At 46.0% G+C, this 20435-nt stretch overlaps 2 protein-coding genes across 2 annotated transcripts; both read left to right on the top strand.

The window, feature by feature from the left end:
* The first annotated feature begins 18553 nt into the window (after window positions 1-18553).
* LOC135384600 (uncharacterized) lies at window positions 18554-19138 on the top strand. The gene has a single exon (XM_064613798.1). It carries the CDS (start codon window positions 18554-18556, stop codon window positions 19136-19138), a length of 585 nt encoding a protein of 194 aa, XP_064469868.1.
* Window positions 19139-19387: 249 nt separating this feature from the next.
* On the top strand, window positions 19388-20107 carry LOC135384599 (uncharacterized). Its single transcript, XM_064613797.1, has one exon. It carries the CDS (start codon window positions 19388-19390, stop codon window positions 20105-20107), a length of 720 nt encoding a protein of 239 aa, XP_064469867.1.
* Window positions 20108-20435: the final 328 nt, after the last annotated feature.

The raw sequence follows: 20435 nt of genomic DNA, 5'->3' as shown, positions 1-20435 counted from the left end.
TTACGCAGTTTCGGTGGCACCACGACTCTGAATGGGGATGAGCCGTCATCGTCATCCGCCTGGGGTATGTATCTGCACAGGATGCGACCCTCGCCCAGCAGATAGAAGTCGTGCCGTCCGTCAGTCATTCCGGTGCCTGCCGGGTTCTGCTCAGCTAACCATTGAGACACCCGCTGACAAAGGCCGTCCGCTCTCTGAGCGTCTAGGAGCTGCTCTCTGCTCACGACCGTGCCCCAAGACGAAGATACGTCTCGTGCCACTTGTGCTGCTGCCAGGAGTTGAGAAGGCGCCTCAGTGCCTTCCTCTCCCCCCTCCGGTAGAGGCGCACGGGAAACCGCGTCTGCTACCACGCTTGTCGAGCCCCGCCAGTACTCCACGTTGTAGGAGTAGCCTTGTAGCGTCAGGGCCCACCTGGCAAGACGTCCAGATGGGTTGCGGAGCCGCTGCAGCCAAGAAAGTGCCTGGTGGTCAGTCTGGACGGTGAAAGTGGTGCCGCCCAGGTACAGATCAAACTTCCTTAGAGCGAAGATGATCGCCAAGCATTCCTTTTCCGTGACGGAGTAATTCCGTTCTGCCGGATTCAGCGTGCGACTTGCAAAAGCCACTGGACAGAGAATAGCGCCGTGCTCCTGCAAGAGAACTGCGCCAACACCATAATCGCTAGCATCTGTTTGCACTACAAACGGTTTGTTCAGGTGAGGCAAATACAGCCTGGCCGTATTAGCGATTGCGTGAGAAAGAGCTCGAAATGATCGTTCGTGCTCCCCTCCCCACTGACAGGGTGTATCGTTGCGCAACAACCGGTTAAGCGGCTGCGCTAACTCAGCGCAATTAGGAATGAATTGTCTGTAGAAACCAACCATGCCCAAGACACGCTGCAAGGCTTTTACGTTACCGGGAACCGGATACTCCATGATCGCCTTTAGCTTGTCATCGCTAGGACTCATGGTTCCTCCGTCCACCATGAAGCCGAGAAGGCTGATCCTTTTGCGATGCCAGCTGCACCTTGCGGGGGTTGATGGTTAGCCCCGCCTGCTTCATCCTTGCAAGGACGATTGACAGGTGTTCCAAGTGCTCCTGAAAGGTTCTGGAAAACACGACGACATCATCCATGTACGCGATCGCCAAGTTATACTTCGCATCTCCCAATATGGTATCCATTAGCCGTTGGAAACTGGCGGGAGAGTTAGACAGGCCGAAAGGCATCCGTACAAACTCAAACAAACCCCTATGAGAGGTAAAGGCTGTTTTCGGGACATCCTCCGGGGCAACTTGGATTTGCAAAAACCCTCTATTACAATCAAGCGTTGAAAACACTGTAGCGTTGCCCAGCGAATACACAATAGACTCGATGGACGGAAAGGGGTAAGAGCCCCTTACAGTTACTGCGTTAAGTCGACGGTAGTCGACGCATAACCTAGCCGTACCATCACGTTTCGAAGGCAGGACGACAGGGCCCAGGGGCTCTGAGACCTTTGAACTGCACCGGTTTGGAGCATTTCATCAAGAGCAACGTCTAATAAAGCGTTGCTGCCGCGGAACATGCCGCTGCTCCTGCGGCCTCCTTGGGCTTTCGCTAGCTAAATAGCCGGGTTGACCATGATTATGGGACAGGACGGGTCTTCCTGCGGGGATCGCCCTCTGTTCATAACGGAAGGGATCAGGTGGTCGGCGTGATGGCTCCGCACAATAATTGCGGTTGTGCTCATCCAGTCCCACTGCAGGTGGGCGCTCAACCGAGGCTGCTCCCGCTAACCACGCACAACGCGGTTCTAACGCCAATTCAGGCGGCGGCGGGGGCCGATACTCGAGTTCCGCTAAGAGGTCTGCTTCAATTGTGCGAGCCTCTTACGCCAGCGCTTCAAGGCCATTAGAGCGATGGGCTCGAAGATAGGACCGGTAGCGAGGATGACACTGACGGATAGCCCGTGTCACACGCTGCTCCTCTGTAGCAGTAGGTTCAGCTCTGCTATACAGGTCTTGCAAGGCCCGAACGAATTCTGCTAAGGTCTCATCTGGATGCTGAGTATGCTTATGCAGCTCCTCCAGGATACGATATTCGTAATCCAGGGGAAGAAATTCGCTCTTAGACCGCTTCTGAAAATCCTGAACGGACGTAAACCTCGACTGCAGCCGAAGCCAGCGAGCGGCGTCTCCTATCAAAGCAACGTGCAGGATGCGTTGTATCAGGGCTTCATCTGAGATTCCCATACCAGTCTGATAGGCTGTAAGGTCATCCAAGAAGTCTGCTACCGACTTTTTATCGGTGTACCCTGAGAATGTAGGGGCTGGTAAATTCAGTCGCAGGGGCGCTTGTGCCTGCGGCGGCGAAACCGAGCAGGCATCAAGGCGTTGTGCCACCAACGAACATAACTCCGTCATGCGTGACAAGAGTTCTGTCGTTATAGCGGAGTCAAACTGCGGCACTGCAGGTACCGTAGCTAACGTACCTTGGGACGGAGACACTGCAGGTGCCCCTTTGCCCTCGGCTGGTCCTTTGGGGTCCGAATGCGCCGAGGTGTCCCATACCAGCGTCTCCTGCGAACGGGACCGCTGCAGTACAAGGCCTTTCTTTCCACTCCGGAGGTCGTATCGGCCTAGCGGCGAATGGTGCATTGGCTCCGGGGCTCGGGCACCGAGTGGGGGCTCTAAAGCACTCAAGTACAAGCAAACGCACTCAAACAAACAAAAACGCTAGCTAAAAAAAAAAAAGACACCCCGGTAAAAGAACACAAACAAACCGGTGGAGTACTGAATGAAAGAAAAGAAAAGAAAAAACGTACCAAACGAAAAAAAAAAGAACAACGCGTGCTGCGTCCTCCCCGCTGTCGAACGGACGAACTGTGACCCCAAACGTTGGGCGCCAGTTGTGGAAATCCGTGTTTCCACAACTTCGGGGCATGAGTCCCTCCGCTCCGTCGCCGAGGAAGACACAGCAAGCAAAAGGTTCAAACAACAAACAAGGATTTATTGCATACCTTAGTTTCACAGGCGAGATCCCAACGGCACACCGTCGTCAAACAAAAGCCCTTCCTCCTAACCACACGCATCAGTGTGCTTATATGCCCCTGACCCGCCCCCTAACACGTGTCAGCCACCTGTCCTGCCATCTCGTGGCACAATCGAAAGCGACAACCAAAACGATGGCCCACAACAGTTACGTGATGCCTTAGGACAGTGACGTACATTGTCTTGTTGCATTTCGGGTACATTTAGACCTGCACTGGCAAGCTCCAACTGCAGAACACTTTAAATAGCGCAATGTCAGGCGTTGGTTAGTTGCAAAAGGTCACCAAGGGAGTGTTATGAAATGTTACAGCATTATGGCTATCAGACCCAGGTAGCACAGCGCGACGACCCAACGTCGGTGCGCGTGCGGCGACCGAGCCGGCCGTGTCGGCTCCCGACCATGGTCCGGCATACGGTTTGCAACACGGGGATGTTAATGGTCCGTTGTCGGCAGCCTGTTTCCCGAGGTGCAGCCAATGCACACTTACGGGTACCTCCTTCCCCCACACGAGAGTTAATTTGCGCGATTTTTAACAACAAAATCAATGTCATTGTAGAAAAAACTTTATTGCAGACTTTAATTCTCCAATCCTGGATCACCACTCCATGCTCTACCACCTCCTGCTGTGAAGCTTATGGCACTGCACATAGCGAACTTCCTGCACTGCGCATGCGCATTTCGGCAGAGTCTGCCAGAAGCGATGGTGGCCGGTAGGCCTAATCCCCGGTTCACGAACAATTTTTCATCACATCTTGTGTAAGTTCTGATTGACATAGTTACTAGAAGCGCCCAGGAGACGGATTTTATCACAATGGGACGAATATTTGCCTCGAATATTCCATTTCGATCATCCACCCAAGCTACTTAAACTGGTGGTTTAAGCCCCATGCATTTGAATGGGACGTATTTTAAACTAGGGGAGGGGCTAGTTTAACGTCGGTCTAAGTACGTTGCAACTACTGTGAACCTGTGCGTTGAAAAAACTATCGTAGATTGGTTGCGGTAGGTGATGTTGCACTAATTCGAAGTTAACTGGTAAAAATTAAGCAGAATCGTTTTAAATGCACGGTTAGTAAAGAAAAACGTCGCAACGCTTGACCGGGGGCACGAAGTGCGGCAGTTGTTTCAAGGTGCTATTGCGTGTTTCGCAAACGTAAAAAACTCCGTCAAAGTGTGGTCAAAGAGAGTGACGTCGACATGTGCCACTGGACAAGATCCATATACCAATCCGAGGAACCGAGAGAGCGTGCGGATGGCCGAACGTCAATGTGCATCTTCACAAACAAAGTATAAGTAGTGCTGCCGCTTTTTATGAGTGTCTGTGCTGTGATACACACTGTAAGCGCCCCCGTCATTGTACAGTAAAGCAATAACATGCTCGATGGTTGTTGCGAGCCCCTATTGAGAAATTGAGGGGCGTTATCCATCTGACATGTTTATCAACACAAAACACAAAATTCGAGCAGATTTTCCGTTTCCCAGATTATACAAATATCGGAACAAAAGCGAACGAGGTCCCCATTTCGCCTGGATTCACATGCAAGCATAGATGAAACTGAAATGTGTCATTCACTTATTTCAGCATGCCACAGCAGAACAGACCAATGAAGAACAGTTCTTCAAGTATCGTTTTATCACTGCTACTTTAGAAGACATTCAAAGAGACAGCTGCCTACTTCTGTATTGATTTATCATCTGGTAACAGTAGATATACTTTTGTAGGGTTGCTTCAGCAAACGACACTACACAGCAACGTGCTAAAGAAGGCTGCAAACCTTTTGGAAGCATCATTACTTTTCAAGGTTAACCTTTGCAGGTACATAACCATGATCAATCACCGACAGCTTTTGTGCATTGTATAAGCACAGATATTCTGGAGGTCCTTTCTTGAAAATTATCTGTTATGGACTCATTTATCACAAGAGCTTTGTATTCGTGAGCCTTTTGTTTATATTCAGACAATAAAGGCTATCACGTAGTTCCACAAGGATTACCTTTTTCATAGAAACGTGCACTGTCGATATCCTGCTCAATTAGTTGCCCAGGTCACATGAGAACATCGGTAAGCAACGCCGCACAAGGAAACAAAATCCTTGCTACATTTCACATGCTGACTCCACTAATATATCTGAGGTGTCGTACTGCAATAGAATTGAATTGCACAGGAATAAAGAGCAATGCGTACAGAAGTTTTCAAGCTCCCTTGCTCCCATTGCACTGTGCTTAAAGTTGAAAATTAGATCAACTGCAGTTACTGCATATAGCACCTTCCAGATGAATCTAACAAAACAGGCTATAGACTCGTGAATAGCTGGTATGGTATGATGGTATGGTATGGTATGGGATGGTATGGTATGAATAGCTGGTATGGTATGATGGTATTGACAATTATAATAGGAGTCAGCTGGTACATGCAACTTCAAAATGGCAATGCGGTTCTGCCATACTGTAGAATGAGAGCATGGACAAATTGTACGTGGCCACATGACAGTTGTCAACTCCTTAAAAGAAAGTTAGCTTGCGTTAACATGGGTACACAGATGTGTCCAGCCAGTGCAGCCGTTTGTATCCACACTGAGCAGACGATCACGTGGAAGAACATGCACCCATGTTAACAGTAGCTATCGTGGGTTTACGTTATTGACAGCTGCCGTATGACCGCATAGCTTTTCTGTGCTCATGTGTTCAGTGTGGATATTGACGACAGCAGTAAATGAGGGTAAACAAGCACCCATGTTACACTAGCTCTCCTTCTTTTACGTTGTTGATAGTTGTCATATGGCCATAGAGTTTATCCATATGTTCAGTGTGAATATAGCGCTAAACAAAAAAAGGCGTCCCTTTTGTGTCTCTTCAAGATTAAGGCTTTTCTTTCAAACGAAAATATATGCATGCTGGTGTGCACCATTTTGTGAGTAGGACTGTTAAAAATACTCTACGACGCTGCAGCTTTACACTGGTGTGATCTGTTAACTCTTGTTGTGTAGCCTCATATCCTATATTGATAAATCTTAAGAATGAAAAACACATCTCTACGGAATCATGCCACATGACTTACCATATACATCTGCATCCACATTGCAATCATGCTTCTATCAATCACGAATGGCACAATGCCTCGAATTTGGCTGTATTGTGTATCTTCAACGTGTGAATAGCTGCGTTCGGAAATAGTGAACCAAACCAATACCCGTCCAATATGCATATGTGTAGTACATCACTGTACTTTCAATTATATTACAACTTGTTCTCCTTGCACCGGCTCAGGTGCATGTAAGTGTCCACGGTTTTTGCTGTATGACATGTATTGTACATTGGTACTCCCATTTCACACCAGCTCTCCTCTGCCTTGACTCGCACTCCACCCCTAACTGTACAGCAGTGAGGGGAGGATGAACGTAATATGGGCATACTACGGTCACAAAGTTCTGATGTAACTAAGAATGTGTCATCAGAATCATAACAAATGATTCTAACAGCTATGGATCTGTCATTCGAAACAGTGCCTCTATGTTGTTGCAATACGAGACACCATGCACTTACATTTACTGCTGGAAAGCTTCCTTCCTTCACAGCATCACCAGGAGAATATGTGCCATCCCGTGAACACTGCTTTCAGTGGACGACTGGCACCAATTACCTGTGACGCATGATTGTATGTGTGTCACACCTGTTTCAGGTGAGCAGTTCTTCAACGCCATATGTGAAGAAAATGTATTGCTATACAAAATGTGGCTGGCATTAGCTTAGTCTTATGGCATACAATGCCATCCCCAACAAAAATCATGTCTGCGTAAGAGCTAGCTTCACCATAGGTTCAGAAATCCTGTGGTTGTGTGTGTGAAATTTTTTATTTCTTTTTAACGGGAAATTCACACTACATCTGTTTCTTTTTAGAACTCTCTCTCCCCCTACATTTTCTATGGCACCCTTAGGGGTGCTCAAGTTCAGTAAAGCGGACCGAAATAATTGAATGCTCGTCTTGTGTGCATATGCCTGGGCCGTAACGCATGTCTGTAAAGCTGTTGCTGCGGGTGCTGGTATCTTGCAAACCATCTCCTATATGTCATGTATTAATTTTCAGAAGTTGCCTGAAGACAGTGCATGTTCATCACTCGTTACTGACGTTAGATGGGTAGGCATGCAGAGGCATCTATATTATTTTACTACGAATTCGGCATTGTGTCCTATACATCTGCTCCCAGACTTTGTCCTAGATGATGCAGTACACCATGCTCACTACATTAAACTGTCCAGTTGAATAGATATGTGCTGACACAACTGGATGAATATGTCGGCTTCTGTAAAGTGACAACTACCAATGAGGCTAAAAAAATACCTGAAATTGTGGTAGAAAGGTATACAATCATGTAAATTTCGATATAAATAATACAGCACATTGTAGCTAAGATGCACCTGATTTCATGTTGTATCCTTTTCTTTGTATGGGCTTATTTGCATTGTGTCCATTTTTCCACTGCAGACTTCCTCTTACGGTATGGTGTAGATCAATACAGAACGCGAGTAGACAATGATCAGTGCAGCTGCTTGCTGTGGCACTGAGATTTCATGCTAGAACGAGCGCCTCTACGTGTGCCTTGCTGTGACATTCCACTGTTGTTTCTCAAGAAATAGCACAATCTCTCAGTACAAAGATGTACAGTCAACCCAGTAAACCACAAACGTCTGTTAGACATACCAGAAAGATCCAAACGTCTAAGACATTTGGGATGTCTAGTAGACATCCGGATATGTCCAGCTAACGTGGAATGGATGTACTATGGATCGTCGGAAGCTCATCCATAACTGTATAAATGGATATCCTCTGGATGTAACAGCGGGACATTTGTCACATCCGGTGGACGTACGTGCTTGTGAGGCATTGCGACGTCTAATATACGTCCAATCGATGTTCCTACCGGATTAACATACGATAATATAGACATACGTTTACGAAACGTTGTTTCGATTGTCAATTCCATAGTATTTTTTACGTATAGCGCTAGCAGAAAGCGAATCTATCTTGCGAGGACGTGAGAAATTGGTGAACAAGTAAAAGCAAGTTTTTCCATTTGTTCGCGTCCTGCTCTCTGCAAAGTATCTACGTAGCACTCTTCCACCAACACAGGAAACCTGTCAGTTTAACAGCTCCACTCAGTAGGTAACCTCATCATAGACAATAGCCTGAATTACAAACAGAATATTTGTCGGGAAGGAATATCAGAAATGTTAGCGGGCAGTTTGACTCATTGCAGACGTACGAATTAATTACAGAATCACTTCCTCGTCACCGCTACAAACGTTTTCGGCCCCACTACACTTAACAAACATCCCGCAACTACTGGTACTTTAGTATATGTTCCATCCAGTACGCCAATAGAGGCTACTGAGAAATGCCCAAGCCGTGTCGGGTGGGGTACGGCCACGGCTACGTCATTTCCGCTGTTCATGCACACAAAATCGCAGAAAAAGTACATTTGCAATCTGGTCTATATATTGCCGTTAATCCAGTAGGAACATCGATAGGACGTATATTAGACGTCGCAATGCCTCACAAGCACGTCCATTGGATGTGCAAATGTCCAGCTGTTACATCCAGAAGATATCCATGTATACAGTTATGGATGAGCTTCTGACGATCCATAGTACATCCATTCCGCGTTAGCTGGACATATCCGGATGTCTACTAGATATCCAAAATATCCACGGTGTACCATCCTCTAGATGTCCATTAGACGTTCGTGGTTTGCTGGGAAACTGCATAACCACACAGTGCAGAAATGCAACCTGTGCAATAATTTTCCACAGCTTTATCATACGTGCAAACAACGAAAATTAGTCGAAGCAGGCCACAAATTCGGACGATACAAACATGTAAGCCTCGAACTTCCAGTTGTTGAGTAACTTAAATTATCGTCTGTATTTCAGGACGTCTGCAATGTAGTAAAGCGTGGTAAACTGGGAATAGTTTGAGAACTATCGCATGACTGGAAAAAAAAATGTCAAAATGGGGAAGAGCTGCTGAAGTAAATCTCACTAAATAAGTTTACACAATTGTACAGTGGCAACTATCTTTCTCATAGCATCACACAGGCCTCTTATGTCATTTCACAGTCAAAGTTGTGTCATGTGTGTCAGAGTGAAGTGGTAACTGTAACTGCATCACTATGGAAATTCTTTCTGAACAAGAAGCCTAGATTTAAAAAAAAAAGCTGAATAAGGAGTGATTTCAAAGATCGTAGTGCATGATCTAGAGGTCCGTGTCGTTGTTCTTCTGTGCGCGTCTTTTTCTTGTCTACACATCGTGAATTCGTACCAACTACCCCACCTTCATACGCTTGTTTAGTGCATGATATGCTGTTGTCAGCCGTGTTATAGCATGGCATGAACTGTGGGGAGTTTTTATGCATTGGTGGTGGTGATGGCTTGGCATATAATGGTGCGATGATAATGCCAGTGAAATTGCTTACAATGGCAGTATGGAGTCGAGAGATAACTTTTAGATAGAAAATAGATAGGAAATAGAGAATAGATAGGATACATACACAGGAAAAATAGATAAGCCCCCAGCCAGGTATGTAAAAGTGTTTTGGTAAGAATATATGGCCTTGAACAAATAAGCACAATGAAATTATTGAACAAAAGATCAGCACAGGCTTGTTTGTAGCTGATGTTGTTGTGTGTGTTTTCTTTGGTCCATTCCCGTTTACTCCATCCTTGAAACACCACTATTGAAACCGGTATAAGCATCCTTCTTTATGAGATATTTGGTTCATTTTAACATCTATATTTTGTGTGCATGGTCTCAATAAACTACAAGTCCTGAATGGCTCGGATACAGTGTAATGGCATTAAAGTGTGGCCGTTTATTTTAGCAATTATTACGTCTGCGATGTTAAGTGCATCATAGCAGACGACACGTACAGAGAAATATATACATTAGGCATGTTCCCATTTTGTGAAATTTCAGAAGAGCAAGACAGAACAGAAAAATCATTTTAGAGCTTAATGATTTGTACAATAATCTTATATGCTGAAATGCAGAAATAAAAGAGGTCAGAGGTAAGCACAGCACCGCACTGACAGGGGGTCACGACACTGGCAACCTCCACGCCGACAAGCATGGACGCCCTGGGTAACATGACGAACACAGCACTAAACAAATACAAGAAAAACACACACACACGCACACACAGGACGAGGACGTAAACAAGGCAGCACCCTGAGTACTTTTCCGTATGAACCGCACTCCAAAGAAACACAGCCGGCAAAGAAATGCTCTAAGGCGTCGCGGATTTGTGACACGCTGAAAGTACCACGCTGATTTCTTAAAAGTATAATGCCGTAAAAGTTATGCGTGTGGGAGTCACCTGCAGGAAAAGGCGACCCTTGCATCAATGTTCTTTCTGTTTACAATGCCTACAGTGATCAAGCACTTGCACACACGTTGCGAACATGACATCAGGCTCGAAAGCTTATGAAAGACGCTGCTGAAATGCCCCATCAATCGAGAGGCTATCTTGATCGTTGCAGTTCACCACACAGATCGCACAACAGACGATAAAAAAGCGATGGTCGATGCGGATGAAGGTATTATAAGCGCCGCCACCATCGACGACCGAACACCGACAAAAGCACAATGTTCACCTGCGCGAGGATACGTACTGCTGCCTTTCAAATAACATGGCAAACGCTATCTATGTACACATTTGAGCGACCATATCAACCATATCTCGCAGAGCTTATCATTAGCAAAAACAGAGGTAGGCACAACCGCCGATTACCGACACCCTGATGCGTAACAACCTGCAGCAGCGCCAGCGCCGCCAGAACTTTCCTTCCGCTAACAACCTCATAATCAAAAAACAAACGGGAGCCTTCCTCTTCGGAGTGCTGTAGTCTGCTACTTTCACCCTCCCATCAACCATCTCATCACAATGTCAATAGTGCGCATGCGTTGTGGTCAACATTTGGTCAACTGCTCTTCATTGCCGGAGAAATCACGTGATCGATCTACAACAGACGTCACTAGACCAATAGTTCATGTCTGCTGGTGAATACGGACTGCTGAGTTTTAAAAGATACTGTAGTAAATTTTCTTTCTCTCTTTTTTTTTTTTTTGTATCGCTTGTATTTCGCTAGGCATAGCTACTGTCCAGTTTTCAGCGAAATCGAAGTGCAATGTGTGCGTCTTGCAAGGTGGATTAGTATTTTCTGCTGTACGACTTTGCTCTGAGCGTCTCTAATATTATGACAAGTGTGAGAACCCGCCCACGTCCTTAGCTCTGAGAGGAAACTTCAGCACAGACCACGCATTTTGTGCTCGAAGCCCTCTGCATAACTTAAAAATGAAGTATAGCAAGCTTCGCAGGAAGTTCTGGGAATCCTGAAGAAAGAAAACTCATAACTTGATATTTATTTGTACAGTATGCGTACCGCCATGTACGCTGGCCTTTGCTGACAATTAAGTCGTTGAAAGACCGCTTTTCGGCAACGTGCAATTTTATTCAGATGCCTTGTGGGGAATAACGAACTCCGAGGTGCGGATTCTTTCTTGATCAGGACGTCAAAAGATTGCCGACGAATAGCTCAGGTGACGCTAAGGCCAGGCAGCTTTGTCCAAACAGGGGAACGCAACTACGGGAGTGACGCCACCCCGCTGTGCCGCCAGCCGGGCTCCGGTCCGTACGTCCGCATTTTAACGCTCTAATCGCCACTGTACGCCTTTTGAAGCAGCATTTTTTCAAGTCAGATGAAAGTTCTAACATCGGGCCATGTCCTGACAAAATACAAATCATGACAAATATCATGGTGTGACATGATGATTAACATTGACAAAACTGTCTCCATGACCGTTACGAGTATCCCTTGGAGTTCACATATGCAATTCATGGAACTGTCCTTGGTAAAGTAAATCACTACAAATATCTAGGGGTCACAATTACCAATGACTTAAAGTGGTCTAGACACATAGACAATATAACTTCGATAGCTCGACAAAAACTTGGTGTCCTTAGAAGGCGTCTGAAGTGTACAACTGTGGATTTAAAGCTATTAGCTTATACCACAATTATTCTTCCATCCCTAGACTATGCTAATATTGTATGGGATCCCTACGTGAAAAAGGATGTGGAGAAACTTGAAAAGGTACAGAAACTAGCGCTTCGATTTATATATAACCGATACGAGAGAGGAGTCTCAGTAACTGATCTCTTGCGTAGGTCTAGACTTCCAGTACTGAAGCACCGACGTAAACTTGCTCGGCTTATGTTGATGCGATCTCTGTATTTCGGGAGATTAGGCATTAGTTCATCCAGTTATATTTGTCCATTGACCTCGAGGACAACAAGACCATTCCCATCACGATTTATTAACACCTACCTTTGCCCGCACTAGTAGATATAAATACTCTTCCTTTCCACGGACTATTGCGGACTGGAACAATTTACCGCCTTGCGCGTTCGCCTCTGATGATGCCTTCTCAACAGCAATCAGTGCTACATTTTAAAAGTTGAATTGCAGAGCTTATATACTGTGTTATGATGTAGTTCAATATTGCGAATGCATACCTTCAACGTTTTGTATTCACTCCTGCATGGGCCCTTTAAGGCCAGCAGTATTGTTGAAAATAAATAAAAATAAATAAATGAAATCAAACGGGGCCTTTTTGAGAAACGGACGCGCAAAATCCTTGTTTCTTCGAACTATGCCTAAACGTTTCCCTGTTTCAACACATGCCTGTAAGAGATATACGCACGACAGATATATCAAATGAAAAAGCATCGAAAGCTGAGTGAGCTGATACCATGTATGGCAATGAGGAACACCTATAGCCAGTGAAAACACGCGTCGAAATTGGGATAAAACTGCGCGACAGAGCATGTTCGCCATTTTTATAGCACTCAGCGTTGCACCTGGGCGCCAAAATTTGCGCTCTGACAGCTGGCCTGTACGCATACTAAAGCATGAAAAATTTCACTACAATATCTTTTAACAACCGGGAGAAATACGCGTACAAAAAGGCAAAACTGGAACATTCGAATTCAGGGCCGGATATCCTGGATTTGTTTTGCACGAAAGCTACTCGGTAGAAATTATTCATTTGACAGCTGTTGATCATCATGGCACAAGGTATATCTTAGTGCTTTTACCCTTTTTAATTGACATAGCAGATTTAAGGATTTTTTTTCTCACAGGTGTCTATGATTCACCAGCTGGATCTGGGGCTACCTGCATGTGCTGTTGCTCGTCCAATCGCCATATGAGGGTACCAACAGGTTCAGAAGGATAACATATTCCATTTACATGTTATAACTTACCATACTATGGATACCATTTTTTTTTTTACAATGCAGTATATTGGTGACACTATGAGTTTTGCTACTTGCCTGTATTCGGAGCAAACTTGCGAAGTGGAGTAGTTTGTACTGAGCGAGCATCCTCCAACAGGAAGAGACAGGGACACGAACACGCACAGCAAGACAATCTCCTTTACTAGCAACTAAGTAAAAGATTACTAGAAGAAGCGGCCCACAGTTTTTCCAGAAGAGATTCCAGATTTTCGAGGTCTTGCGCTTGTGTTCTTCAATTTTTGTTCAAGTGAAAGATATATCTTTGTTGTATTCTGTCACGTAGTTGCTATAGTGAAGTAGATAGCCTTGTTTTGCATGTTTGTGTCCCTGTCTCTTACTGGTTGAAGATGACTGCCTGTATTCGTAGGACATGGAAATTATGTGAGTGTACATGTGTTCGCACACTTATTCCATTTTATGCAGGTTTCTTTCATATAAATTGCTGTTCTTTGCATCCTTTTGCTCCACAGCAATCTCGTCTTATAAACTAACAAGCTGCAAGTAAATCTTTCTGATCAGTCCAGTTGTAACTCATGTCAGGCAGCATAACATTGAGACCTGTCTCATTCCTGCTGTCCATGTCTTCGATAAGAGGGATAGGGCGCAGACTAACTGGTGCATGATGATGAAGGCACGAATAACCGAGAGACACGGGACACGAAGACAAGCAAAATAGTTCTCAGCTAAGAACTCTTATGCTTGTCTTCGTGTTCCGTGTCTCTCGGTTATTCGTTCCTTCATGTCCATGTCTTGTTTCAGCTCTGTAATGTGGTGTGGATGTACACTGAACTGCACAATAAAAGGATAAGTAAAGCATGACTGAAATTTTGCTTTATCTTGAAAAGTTTACAGTGCAACAATAGAGCAAGTCTGCTTGGACTTAACATATTGGAAAATGGACAGGGACAAGGACAACAAACACAGAGTGTTCAACTAGTAACAGATTTATTTGGACTAGGGGTGTTTGTCCAAATAAACCAGATGCTAGTTGAACGCTGTGTGTGTTTGTTGTACTTGTCCCTGTGGGTTCTCCACCATGTTGAACTTCACAGTGATGCATTCAGGTGCAGGGCCCTGGGTCCCCATTTGCTTGTGGGATGGGTTAATGTACCAAGAGCTAGTAGCCTAGCAAGAGGGTCCAAGTTGCATGGGCATCAGATGTGCACAGGGGAGGGTCAACCTAACGCATCCCTGAAATGCAACAGCAGTACAAGTGAGAGGCAAATGAAACAGCAACTAACTCGCACAAAATATGTCCGCAATAACAAGTAGTTTATGAAACAATTTCTCCCTGATGCTACTTTGGACATCTTTCTCCATAAATGCAAATTGGTAAAAAATACACCGGATCGGTTGGGAAATGTGAAGGAAAGTGCTTCTGGAGGACAGCTACCAATATTTTGACTGTTGTCCTTCTGTGCACTGTCCTCATCATTACCACAGTATTTAAACAAATATGATGGGATAATTAGAATTACAAGCCCTGCGCAGAATATCACAACACCTCAACAAAAGGCACATGAGCTACAGTTTCGCCTCTCAGTGTGCTTAAGTCTTAATTACATGTAGGAAATAGAAACAGTTACGAGCATGAAACTTGCGCTGTCCATGTGTACTTGTGCTGAAACTTGTGTACATTAATGCACTCACGTCTTTCACATCCAGAAATAAGAAATGCTGCTTTGTGCCTTTAAATACTGCATGTGATTTCGTCAGGGTAGACGCTTTCATATGTCTAACATGCGAAGCGCCTTTGCAACATTCATGGCCTAAAAGAGAATAGCTGAGCACAGGAGGGTGCTTTCCAGTGACCCATTTTCTACCCAGGGCTGACTTGATCATGTGCTCTGAATGCCACAACTGCAGGCAGTTGTTGCTTTCGGCCATGTGCCTCGTGTTGTTATTATGACGTGAGTATTCCTATTGGCGCAAGATGGGCCCTTCAACAAGGGTTCTATAGTCATGCTCGAGTTAAGAAGGAAACAAAATCTAGTTCGTCAGCTCTCAAAATAGGATGGTTGGATGCAGAGAGGTTACGCTGAATCGCTGCGCCAGATAATATAATTGTATCTATTTCACTATTTCCAATTTCATCTTATTTTTGTGTGAGAAAACTCCAAATTTTACTATTGCACCTCCTTATCTCCAACGGCACATGTCTCAACTCAGCCATCAGATACAAGCATTCTTTTGAATTTAATCTAAAATATAGATCAGCATCTGTATAGTTTATGGGCATACTGTGGAAAGTATGTCCTACACACACGAGATGCATCCTGTGCACACGAGATTTCGCGAGGCTGCGACTGTAACTGTTTTTTGTACTCCTCACTAGACAAAGTGTATTCTAGCACAGGACTTAAACTTGGTTTTCAGAATTTGAGCTCCCTGTTGTTTCGGAAAGGGGGAAGCTCAGAACCTAAGGGTCAGCCGGGCTGCACCAAGGGAGATTAATTTGTTTTTTTCATGCTATACATGCCACAGTGATGTGACATGTATAGCATGACAAACGCAAATCAATCTCCCTTGGTGCAGCCCGACTGACCCTCAGGATCTGAGCTCCCGCTTTCCGAGATTACACAACATCAGCAGTACGTAGACTGGTAGAAATCCAGCGAACCAGTATAAGGAAGTGTAAAGGGAATTGCCTCAAGACGAGAGACGATGATATTTCTCCTAGGCACCGTCTGGATCATTGGCATGGCATTTAAAGGGTTAACTAACCCTTTAAATACCATGCCAATGATAAGGATGGTGCCCAGAAGAACAGTCTCTGTTCGAAATATCAGCGGCTCTCACTGAGGCAATTCCCTTCAAATATCAGCAGTAGTATCGCCAAATAATTATGCTTCTCCAACATATGCTTCACCATACCACGTTGACGCAGCTGTTATGTCAGGATCTCGAGGTGCTGGTGTGGAACAGTTGATATCGCCAAAGGATGCCAGATGCACACTTTTAGCTGTGCTCGTCTCTGCATACTCCAAGAACGACTGACACTATGTTGGACGGTTCTAGAAGGCTTACCCTATGTTGGATTTTGTGTGTGTTGAAGAGGAAAACGTGTTGTAATAAAAGAAAACGAACGGGTAGGCGCGAGGCCTGCATGCGATTGTCACTTTTGCTTCGAAAGCTGTTCGAGACAGTCTGGTTGTCTTCTGGGCCACTAGTAGTTCCCCGTTCAGGTAGAAGAAAATTCCGCAAGAGATTTTTGGTGCCGAAACCCGGAATTTATTCTCGCCCTTCAGCATGGACCCTGAAGCTTCGAGAGAGGACTGTTCAGATACAGCTATTGATCGACTGAAGAAAAAGAGAGCCGTGGTACGTAGAGCTGCGACGAAAGTAATGAACGAACTCGATGTGATGTTGACCACGGAGACAACGCGAGTCGGTGCGTTTGAGGAAAAGGTGGAAGCCTTGAAGCTCAAAGAGAAAGAACTACAGAAGTTGGACTTGGAAATCGAAAGCCTCATCAGCATCGATGACCTGGACGCCGAGGTGGAAGGTTCAGCAACGTATCAGGAGCGGATTACCGTAAAAAGGACTAGAGTGAACCGCAGGACAGCGACAACAGAAGCCATGAGACAGACTACCGTACTGCCATCTCCAGTGGCACCGTCGGCTCCCATTGGAAGGACTCCTACCACAGTGAAGCTTCCAAAGCTAGAGATTCCGAAGTTCAGCGGCGATATTCGACCTTGGCAGTCCTTCTGGAATCAGTTCGTTTCGACGATAGACCAGAATAATGGACTCTAGAGCATTGACAAGTACCTCAAGAGTTACATTACGGGCAAAGCGGCATCGGCTATCGAGGGGCTCCAGATGACTGAAGAGAATTATCCCATTGCAACATACATCTTGAAGGAAAGATTTGGATGCAATGATCTTATTATTGACGACCATATGTCTCGTCTTCTGCACATAAAACATGTTCATGACGTAACCAGCGTACAGAAGTTACGAGCAATGTTCGATGAGCTTCAAACCGGCGTACGAAGTCTCGAAGCCTTGGGAGTTAGCTCGAAAACCTACGGTGTCCTTCTGCTTAGCGTACTCAGAAGAGTTGTCCCATCAGAGTTAAACTTGGTATTCATCCGCAAGCATTCTACAACCTCGGAGAACGCCGACGGGGAGCTAGAGCTGATCATCGACTTTCTAAAGAAGGAAGTGGAGCCTCGTGAAAGAGGACAGCGGCATAGCCCTCGTCCAGAGCGCCGGAGTGGAAACCGATATCCTCTGTCTCCTTCAGCCTCAGTACTTGCATCAGGCGCTCACCCCGGCCGTCTTGATGAGCACAAACGCATCTTCTGTTCCACTGAAGACCACGCATCTGCGTATTGCAATTCATCAATGCCCGTCTCCGAGCGCAAGGGTTTATTGAAGAAGGAAAATCGATGTTTCCGTTGCACCATGCGTAACCACACGTCACGATTCTGCAGAAGCATGAGATGGATCAAATGTTCAAAGTGCAGCGGGAAGCACGCGTCATCCATGTGCGAGGCAAGACAAAGAAGATAGAGACCAGACATCAGCAGAAGCAACGTTACAGTCTTCACTGAAAGTAAAGGACTACGCGCGGTGCGCTCCACAACGAATTATTCTACACACAGCACAGGCGTGGGCAGAAGGTGAACGGACCCGTCTTCTTGTTCGGATGATGCCAGACGGCGGAAGCCAGCGAACGCTCATACGTCGTGACATTTCTGAGAAGCTACGTTTGAGAGTACTCTATGAGGAAGATTTGAGCATCTTCACCTTCGGGGACGTAACATCCAAGGGTCATAGCAAATGTCAGAGAGTAGAGCTGTGGCTAAGAAGCCAATATGACCGAAGGCAGATACGTGTGGAAGCACTGGAAGTATCACAGATCTGCTCTGATTTGATGCAGGCTCCACCAGACATAATCAACAGGCACCTAAGGAACAAGGACATGCAGATTGCAGACACAGAGCCATTGGGGTCTCGATGCGAGAATGGAATAGGATTCCTTATTGGGTGTGACTATTATTGGGAGGTGGTTACCGGCAACGTACGACGCCTCGACGACAAGCTTGTTGCAATGGAGACAATTTTCCGGTGGACATTGCAAGGGCCTGCTGTGTGATCAACAACCTCAACGGCAATTTCTTCATCAATCGTTGGCTTCATGAGGGTGGTCGTTACCGAAAACAACGAGGAGCTATCCCAAAGGATGAGGTCATTCTGGGAGCTCGAACACATCGGTATCACCGACTCAAAGACAGAGCTGTGCGACAAAGGCGAAGTAATGCAACGATTAGGAGATTCCGTAAAATACGAGAATGGGAGGAATGATGTCAGCCATCCGTGGAAGCAAAACGCTGACAAACTTGCAGACAACAAGGATACGGCACTCAGTAGACTGCGCAGCCTCACAGCCCGTCTTATGAAAAACCAGAGTCTACTCCAGGAATATGACACAGGCATTCGGGAGTATTTGAAGAAAGGATTTGCCAAGGTTGTAACAGAGAGTGAAACCGTAACTGAACCGGTTTTCTACATGCCTCACCAAGCAGTGATACGGAACGACAGGATAACGACAAAGCTTAGAATAGTCTTTGACGCTTCATCCAGATATGAGGACCAGCTTTCGCTCAATGACAGACTATCAGCCGGCCCAAACTTGAATCCGGATCTCACGACGCTGCTTTTGCGCTTTCGATTGTATAACATTGCAATTCTAGCTGACATAGAGAAGGCGTCCTTGCAGGTGTCCCTTTCAACAAAGGACAGAAACGCACTTCGTTTCATCTGGTAGAGAGTCTTCCCCAACCTGGTAAAGAACTGCCAAAGCTGGTCATCTGGAGGATGACGAGGGTGCCCTTTGGAGCCACTTCCAGCCCCTTTCTATTGGCGGCAACGATCCGGTACCACCTGAAGAGAATGATGGATCAGTATCCTGTCACTGCCAGAATAACCTAGCGAGAACTTTTATGTGGACGACCTGGTGCCGGGCGCAGATGATGTCGAAGAAGCAAAACGTATATGCAGAGAGGCATCGGAAATCATGAGTACTGCGGGAATGCGACTTCGGAAGTGGACGTCGAATGTAAAAGATGTCCAAGAGTTCATGACGGAGGAGGCTGAAGGGGAGATACATGCACAAACGTCAAGCACGCCACCGCAAAAAGTGCTCGGTGTGGCATGGAACCCAGGGAAGGACGAGTTCCTATTTGACATTGAGTCGCTCCTCGATTTCTTACACAGTCAAAGAGACAACAAGCGATTCGTCTTGCAAGCGGTGGCACGCATATTTGACCCTTTCGGGTTTCTGACGCCGATGACGACAACTGTAAAAATACTCTTTCAAGAATTGTGGCGACTTGGGATCGAGTGGGACGAGCGAATCCCGGAGGACCTTTATAAAGGGTGGGACAAATGGTGCAGTCAGCTTCCGGACATTCGTCACGTGTCTGTTCCCAGAAAGTTTGGAGAAGATGTGAGGCTCGCCTGCGTCAAGAAATCATTACACACATTTTGCGACGCAAGCCCGAAGGCATACGGCGCAGTTATTTATTTGATTTGCAGCAAGCCTGGCGAGGAGCCACGTTGTTCGTTGGTGATCTCTAGAGCGAGGGTAGCATCGCTCAAGAAACTTTCGTTGCCGAGGTTAGAATTGATGGCAACGCTAATCGGAGCACAGCTAGCTCATTTCGTAAAGGAGGCGACGGACCTTCAAGGAATCGAGAGCTACTACTGGACGGACTGGACAGTTGCACTTCAATGAATTAAGGGCAGTGCGGATAAATGGAAGCAGTTCGTGTCAAATCGGGTGATTGAGGTGAAACAATTGTCTAGCCCTGAGAACTGGCGCTATTGCCCAGGAAGAGAAAACCCGGCGGACCTGTTGACGCGAGCTACGTTCCCATCAACGCTGGCGGGTAACCGTACCTGGTGGAACGGACCTCAATGGTTGTGCAGCCCTAAGCACAGCTGGCCGACGACAAACTCGACACCAGTAGTGAGAGAAGTAGAGGCAGAAGAAAAGAAAGCTTCAGCAGCGCTTCATATAACCGCTGGATCGGAGTTGGTGCCAGTCCTCGACATTAACCGTT

This window comes from Ornithodoros turicata, chromosome 2 (genome assembly GCF_037126465.1).
Source record: "Ornithodoros turicata isolate Travis chromosome 2, ASM3712646v1, whole genome shotgun sequence".
Taxonomy (NCBI): Eukaryota; Metazoa; Arthropoda; class Arachnida; order Ixodida; family Argasidae; genus Ornithodoros; species Ornithodoros turicata.
The sequence above is the reverse complement of the archived record's forward strand: the minus strand, read 5'-3'. Positions and strand labels throughout refer to the sequence as shown.

Excerpts from the sequence above, each read along its gene's own strand:
- LOC135384599 (XM_064613797.1), top strand. The coding sequence starts at position 19,388 with ATGAGTACTGCGGGAATGCGACTTCGGAAGTGGACGTCGAATGTAAAA.
- LOC135384600 (XM_064613798.1), top strand. The coding sequence starts at position 18,554 with ATGAGGTCATTCTGGGAGCTCGAACACATCGGTATCACCGACTCAAAG.